Source organism: Montipora foliosa, chromosome 10 (genome assembly GCF_036669935.1).
Source record: "Montipora foliosa isolate CH-2021 chromosome 10, ASM3666993v2, whole genome shotgun sequence".
Lineage (NCBI taxonomy): Eukaryota > Metazoa > Cnidaria > Anthozoa > Scleractinia > Acroporidae > Montipora > Montipora foliosa.
In genome coordinates, this window is record NC_090878.1 from 2957507 (window position 1) to 2965203 (window position 7697).

Here is a 7697-nt window from a genome sequence, read left to right on the forward strand (position 1 = left end):
TAAAGCAATCAAATGAAACCCAGGATTTGTGCTCAGTCCCAGCATCCAACGCGATCTGAGAGCCAACGCAAGCGTTATGCAAAAAAAAAAAAAACCGCGTTGAATTTTCTAGTAAGTACGCCAGTTGTGGGTGCATGACCACGCTCTGATTGATAAAAACAAACGTTCATTATCTTCGTGTTTATTATTGCAATAACAAAGAAAAACCCATCCAATATCGTCATTTCCAATAGTAACCAAACTTACTTTCTGCAATGTTAAACTTTTATTATGTAAACATTTAGGATGGTTACTTTTTGTTTGAAAATTTTCACGTCATTTTGCGCGTTGGTCTTACGTTACTGTCTCTAAACGGCGAAGACAGGTTGTTCAAGAAACACGTCAGCTTTCAGTCCATTTTAATTAATTGACATTTGCGAAAGATTTCAGAATGCCCTGCCGCTTCTCATATTTCGCTTTTCTGACAGCCGGTTGCAAGTGTTTTGTAAGAACATTAAATGATTCTCTTTAAGTTATTTACAGGTGCATTTAAGGTCAGGATTAATATTACAATCCTTAGAGCCACAGCAAGCCATTTTTTAATTTTTATTTTTTTGACAACAAGAAATGAATATACATGTACATAATAAATCACAAATCGTGTTCAATGAACAAGTTTTTTCGTCCTATGAGGGATATTTAATCTTCGAGCATGAGTGTGACCTATTTAGGAGCTTTCGGAGATAATCCCCTGAAAAGTCACTTTGATGTGACAGCACGCTATGTTTCTAAGTATTAAAATCTCAGGATTATTGCCGTAACCCCACTTGTTTATTAAACGACGCATTTTTCATCTTTTCCGTTTGAAATAAAGACCTAAGCTAAACACTTATATAAGAATCTTGGAAATGAAAAACTCTGTCGAATTCGAATTGTCGACTAATCAATGAAAGGATCTTCTGTTGCTATGGAAACACCGGGACCTTGGTGGCCTTTGTTCGCCGTCACAACAGTGTATCTGCGACTTCATGTTGGTTAGTAGTGTACTACAATGGCGATCGTCAACGTCTTAGAGCAATGACGGTCTCTAACAACATGGCGGAGTCTTCCTCGCGGGAGCGTGACGCCGAAGGAGACGGTAAAGTAATCGATCAACAACGAGAGAAGTGTCTAACGCCTTACGAACGCTTAACACAAGACCTCTCTCACGACCCACGATATCTCAAAGAAATTACTATCGGAAAGCGAATTGGATTTTATCGCATTCGCGGCGAGTTAGGCAGTGGGAACTTCTGTCAGGTTAAAATGGGAATACACTCTTTAACGAGAGGTGAGAAAAGTGATTTAATTCCATGTAATGCGCGCGCGACTGAAGCACGAAATATGACAGGCTGCTTTCGCTTCCTTCTAGATAAAGTTGCCATCAAGATTTTGGATAAAACAAAGTTGGATCAAAAGACTCAGCGATTACTCTCCAGGGAAATCTCTTCGATGGAAAAGCTTCATCACCCAAATATTATTCGGCTGTATGAAGTTATTGAGACTCTTTCTAAATTGCATCTTGTAATGGAATACGCGGCCGGCGGGGAATTGTTCGCTCGAATTTCGAACGAGGGAAAGCTGCACGAGCGTACTGGCAGGCGGATTTATGCACAAATAATTTCAGCTGTGGAACATATGGTAAGCTAGAACAGCGTATCTAAGCTCTGAACGTTTGTGACGAAGGACTCCACCAAATTTTATATGAAATTTTAATTATTGACAAGAAGCGATTTTTTCCGGATCGATCCCTGTCATTAAGAAATTGAGCTTGTTGGTAGCTGCAGTTTCTTAAAATTTTAACGACCTGCTGAACTTTCGATACGGTCAATTTCTGTTTGTTGTACTATTTTTAAAAAAGACTTACATAAATGTTTTTCCTCTCGTTTATTCAACAGCATAATAACAACATTATTCACCGAGATCTGAAGGCAGAAAACGTGTTCATTGCGGGTCCCAATTTGGTGAAAGTGGGAGATTTTGGGTTTAGCACTTTATCCACGAAAGATAGTACACTGAATACATTCTGTGGTTCGCCACCTTATGCGGCACCGGAATTGTTCAAAGATGAGCATTACATCGGTATTTATGTGGACATATGGGCATTAGGAATACTTCTGTATTTTATGGTTACGGGCGTGATGCCTTTTCGTGCCGAAACTGTGGGCAAATTAAAGAAGTGTATCCTCGATGGGACCTATTATCTGCCTGACTTTTTGTCCGATCGCTGCAAATTTCTGCTACGGAACATTCTGAGACCTCTCCCCACAGACAGGTTTACAATGGAAGAGATTAAACACTCTCCTTGGTTAGAAGGGGAAGTGTTTCCTCGACCTGACGGAACGTATAGTTTGAAACCACCGGAAGTCAATGATAATTTGTCGGAGGATGAACGTGATGCAATTAGTGTAATGCGGGATTTGGGAATTACTTCGGATCTCTTTGCGAATTGCAGAGACTCCAGGGACAGCATTACGGGAACTTACAGAGTTGTTCTTCACCGAATTACCAGAAAAAAGCTAGAACTGGCTCGCAAAACGTCAAATATTAGCAGTTACAGCAATAATAATCACCTCATGCCTGGGGAAACACAACCACGCGCCAATGCTGGGGCCGATGGTGTACAAACGAAATCACAACCTAAATCGAAATTCTGCGTCATTCTTTAAGCCACATCCTCCTCCGTAATTAAGCTGTCAGTAAATTATGATAAATGAAGTGTAAGACAAAAAAAATCAGCTAGCTTTTTTTTTGTCTCTGATGACAAATTAAAATTCTTGTATATATTTCACGCGAATTTTTCAACAGAAATATCATTGTTGTAAATGAGATTTTAATAGAAGGATTTCATAATCATATCGTTTTCACGCTGGTCCGTGGATAAATCTTTGCGGTTTACACTTTCGATATTGATATTGCCTATCGGGTCTAGTTTTCACTTTACTTTGAAATATTTATATTAACACATATCGTTCGAATGATGAGAAATATATTTGTGAGTTATTCACGTGGACATCCTTAAGCGTCACATCGGCACCCAGGTAGTTAAGTGTATTTTTTGTGAATATTTATATAGAAAGCAATATATTTTGCGAACTATTGGGAAATCAGCAGAACTTTATCTTCTCGTCTGCATCTTCCAGTCATTTCTCTTATTGTTACGTTTATTTGAGTGTTCTCAAAGGTTTGGTCTCGTTTTCTCGTACAGTGTTTTTCATCGATGTTGATATTAATTGGCTACAATAGGTTTGGTCCTGAGTTGAATAAACGAATTGACAGCATTTTTATAAAACCCTGAGGCCATTTTGACCAATCTGGTGTCAGTTTTTCCAAGTAATTATTTATTTAAAACTTTGTCTTCCTCCAATCATTAATTTTATCTTCCCTTCTCACTGTTTTGTAACATTCTACAGTTTCGTAATAATGCCCATTGAAAAATGCCTAAAATAATAATAATAATATTAAGGACGTTCGTGCAACTGGACAGTAAGTTTCCTTTAAATATGCTGGTGAAGTAATTTTTACTGTTGATAAAGGCATAGGAGATTTCTTTTGGAGTGAGAATGACTCAGCATCCATTTGCCATAGAGAAACTGAGTTGTAAATGTTCAATTTCAAAGATTGCATTGTATTTTGTGCGAAATGAGTTTGAAGTGTTATATTTATGTCTATTGTGTTAATTGGATGCTGTGTCAAGGAAGGGAAATAAAAATGTATTTTCATACGAATGTCTGTCATCTGAATTTGATGTTGTGTTAAGGAAGAGCAATAAATATATTTATTGATATATTTCTATATTCCAATACCACATTTATCCACTGTTATTTGCCAAGAACACTAGCATAGGCAGTGGAGTAAGGGGGCTGCAGCAACCACAAAAAAATTATTGGGTGAACACACCATTGTCATTCTTTGGTGCCAAAATATTGCTAGCCTAGCATAATGCAGGTTTAAGAAAACATTCAGTCTCATTGCCTTTTCACAAATCATTTCACAATAATTACAACAGGCTAAATAATATATATTTCATAAGATAAACTTTGTAGTTGGACTTGCTTTGAAGAGGAGGCAGACATGAACTCGGAAGGGGAAGGGAGGGTGAAAGATATCCCACACTTTATCATTCTTGTCACCAGTGCCTTGGGTCTTGTGCCTGCGCATGACCCAAGGCTCGCGCTCGAGCCCATCTCTAACTCAGTCAAGCGCAAAAGAGATGAGCTCTGGTGATGAGATTGAAACTTGATAGGTTGAAACAAAATGAGTGTTTGTCGACTATTTAGTAGATTGACCAGTTTCCTTGATATATTTCACTAATCCTGGACTACAGAGCCATCCTATTCCTTTTCTCTGCACCAAACCTCGTTTCCAAGATGAAGGGAGACCGGGGAACAAATAGTCGAGAGGTTACTAAACCCTCAAGATGGCGTCTTCGGGACAGATACATTTCATAACCACTCCCAATACATTTCACTGGTAGTTCCTCGTTTTGTCCTTTTTTATATGTCTTGACTTCCTGCTTTAAAGTATCAAAATGAATAGACAGGCAACCGCTTCTCCGGCACAACTGTCCGCGAAACCGATCATTCAACAAAAGGTAAACCAATTAAGGAGAACATAAGCTTGAGCCTATTGATAAACTGAGTACAAATTTGGTGTTTCGTGAATTAAAAGAGGTAACAATTTACGAAATTTTTATCACGATCAAATTTATGTCAAAACGTGAACCTCCTGAAATATTTTACTCCTGTTGTCGTGTTTTCAAGTCAAGACTAGTCAGTTGATCAGTTGTGGTTTTTCGATTTTATTTAAGCTTATGTACGAAAGAAGGGAAAGTCATCGTGCAATTTTAAATTAATTAAGAAATATTTCAGAGTGCTCACGGTTTTGACAGCAACTATCTCACTCAAAGGACAAGCTGTTTTTATCTGCATGGGCAGGTACACGGGTGTCTTGAAAAAGACCTTTAAAACTCGGAAACGAGTAAAGTACCCCAAGTCAACCTCAATTTGACTAACCCTAGGCCTAAAAAACAATTTTAGGCCTAGTTAGGCCTAGGGTTAGCCAAATTGAGGGTTTTGGGGTACTTAATTTGTTTTAGAGTTTTTGGAGTTTTAGGGTCTTTGTTTTCGAGACACCCAGTACAAAACACACTGAAGTCACAGGTCTTTGTTTTGATCAATATAGAAATAACTCTAACCCTTTACCAACACTGACAGTAGGCCTAAAAACTTTGTTCGTGCTGCACGGGCATCACACATTTTTTATCATTTCTCTCCCGTACTCGTTAAAACTACTGCATGAAATGACCAAATTTAAGGTTTTGACGACAACATGGACAAACTACAGTGAATCTTTTAGTCTCACTCTTTACTTCAAATCCATCTATACTAATCCACACTTCGCCCATATTGTATAATATAAACAAGATGGAATAATCATGAAACACTTAGAATAGCTCAAACTTAGTTTTGAAGGGAGGTTTTCGTCACTGTAGCTGTCATGGTTTCTTAAACTCCCTAATGACCTGTTCAACATGACTTGCATCCCTCTGAGGATGGTGAGACTTTGTAACCAGTTGTTTGGGCATTTTCATTATACTGTACTAGCAATACAAGTTTTTAAAGGTCCTGAAAAAAGGTCAATCGTTAGGATTTCTCTTTTAAAAGGGTGCTTAAAAAAACATAGGGGCTACAACAAGTTGCAAAATTAGTGGAGACATTTCATCTTTTTGGGCCGTTATTAATTACCTATTATCTCCTACACTGCACTAATAATAATTTTTTTAGGTAAGCTGTGTATCGCAACCTTCAACTTCAGGTTCCATTGCTGGGCCTAGTAATAGTTCAATGTATAAAGTGAGAGTACCAAGGTAAGGGGCAAAAATTGGGCAGTTTCATGTCATTGTCCTTCCTTATTTGACTCATTTATTCCTAAAGTAACGAAGTTTCTCTGTCAAATTTTGGTTTTTTAAAATACAACAAGCGAAGTAGACTATTAAGTCATATTAATTTAATTGATGAGGTATAAACTCCATGTCCCAACTGTGAGTAGGTTCATCTCCATAATTATCATTTTATGCCCTTTTCAACACCAAATCGTCACTTGAGCCACCTCTCTTTCTGAAATCTTGGATCTACCATCGAAATAGCATGTCTAAATTTTTTATTGTGGTAAAAAAAAATTTCTGGTTCAAACATTTTTCAAACTATAGTTCAGTTTTAATTTCCTTTATTTCAAATAATATTTTGGCATTGAATATAATAATTATTATTAGACAAAGACAAATCAAAATTGAACTGGTTTTAAGACTTTTAAATCATGGCATTTACATGGTGCAGTGTGGTGGTATATCTATAGGGGTATTTGCTTATAAAGAAAACATAAACATTCCCTTTGTTTCTACATGATGAAGTTTATTAACTATTATCCTCTTATTTGGTATTAGAAACTTGGCCAAAAAGTATTCGACTATGCGTTTTCAGAGTACTAAAGTTGACATCTCATCCATTTCAAAGGTTAGTTTAATTTGTACATTGTTTCATCACATCTCTTTCTTTTTATTTACTTTGAATAAAATGTTTTAACTTTAACTTTTAACCATGCTCTCCAGTCTTGAAAATCATTGAATAATAAACCGACATTTGACTTGATTTACTTTCATTGTTCATTTCAGTTTACAGTGTGCCCAATTAGCGCTCCAGCGCTAGAATGACTAGACACTTAAATAAAGTTCCTTTCCTTTCCTTATAATGAGTCATTACATTTTGTTTTTTCAATTGCAACTATTGATATTTAAGGTGTAATGCACAGGTCTGTGGAAAGGATGGGAAACTGCTTTCTTGTCAATGAAGGAAAGTACAGCCAAAAATCAGGGCGGAGGCTGTTGTTTGTAATGGCAGTGCTGGAAATAATTTTTCTTTATTCAGAGGACATATGTCCTTTCAAATCTTCCTTTTGGTCGGACATCTGACAAATTGGACCGGACATAATTTCTTGACTGACAACACCTTGAAGAAGACTCAAGATGTGCTGGTGACACGTTCGGTCATCGTGTCCGATCATAATGTGAAATTGGCCGGACATTTTCAAAATTTGGTCGGACAATGTCCAATCACCGACTGTTATTTCCAGCACTGTAATGGGCTTCTGATTTAGCAATAATAATTATTGTCTCTTCTAGACACCTATGCCACTTATTTGGTGGTTTCAAAGGGATTGGTCTAGAACTCTCATTTCAAACATACATTCATTTCATTCATCAAGTTAGATCACCGGAACAAATTGACCAGCTCTTACCTTCATAGCTAAGTTGGTAGAGGATTGCACTGGCATTGCAGAATGGGTTTCGAATCCCATTAAAGCCACACCACGCCACCTGAAATTTTCAGGTGTCTATACAAGACAATTGCCAGAAAGGTGCGAGGATCACTTCCCTCTTTCATAACACCAGTCAGATGCTTTACCCATTGAGCTTCTAGAACCTCTGGGAATCTACATGACGGTCATTTATCCTGGTCTTGAATGGGTGAGGATGTGTCCTGCTGTTCTGTGGCCTCAACAAAGTCATGTGCCTACAATTTTTTTTTCAAATGATACTATTGATGTTTAAGGTGTAAAGCACCTGTGGGAGTACCTTTTTAAAAGATATTTCTGTACTTTGCAGGTGTATGTTTTATGAC

The 7697-nt window shown here is 37.4% G+C and overlaps 2 protein-coding genes across 2 annotated transcripts in view; both read left to right on the forward strand.

The window, feature by feature from the left end:
* The first annotated feature begins 977 nt into the window (after positions 1-977).
* LOC137973053 (serine/threonine-protein kinase NIM1-like) lies at positions 978-3740 on the forward strand. The gene is made up of 3 exons (XM_068819770.1): positions 978-1309; positions 1391-1659; positions 1917-3740. The coding sequence occupies exons 1-3, from the start codon at positions 1057-1059 to the stop codon at positions 2685-2687; spliced, it is 1293 nt and encodes a 430-aa protein (XP_068675871.1). The 5' UTR covers positions 978-1056; the 3' UTR covers positions 2688-3740.
* A 661-nt stretch (positions 3741-4401) lies between these two features.
* LOC137973574 (general transcription factor IIF subunit 1-like) overlaps positions 4402-7697 on the forward strand; it is a 14092-nt gene continuing 10796 nt past the window's right edge. Inside the window, exons 1-3 of the mRNA XM_068820415.1 lie at positions 4402-4612; positions 5805-5887; positions 6464-6533. Of these exons, the coding sequence (XP_068676516.1) occupies positions 4550-4612; positions 5805-5887; positions 6464-6533 (216 nt within the window). The 5' untranslated portion in view covers positions 4402-4549. The remainder of the gene's footprint in view (positions 4613-5804; positions 5888-6463; positions 6534-7697) is intronic.

Coding starts and splice junctions, on each gene's coding strand:
- LOC137973053 (XM_068819770.1), top strand. CDS start 1,057: ATGACGGTCTCTAACAACATGGCGGAGTCTTCCTCGCGGGAGCGTGAC. Junction 1,310..1,390: donor AATACACTCTTTAACGAGAG/GTGAGAAAAGTG, acceptor GCTTCCTTCTAG/ATAAAGTTGCCATCAAGATT. Junction 1,660..1,916: donor TTTCAGCTGTGGAACATATG/GTAAGCTAGAAC, acceptor TTTATTCAACAG/CATAATAACAACATTATTCA.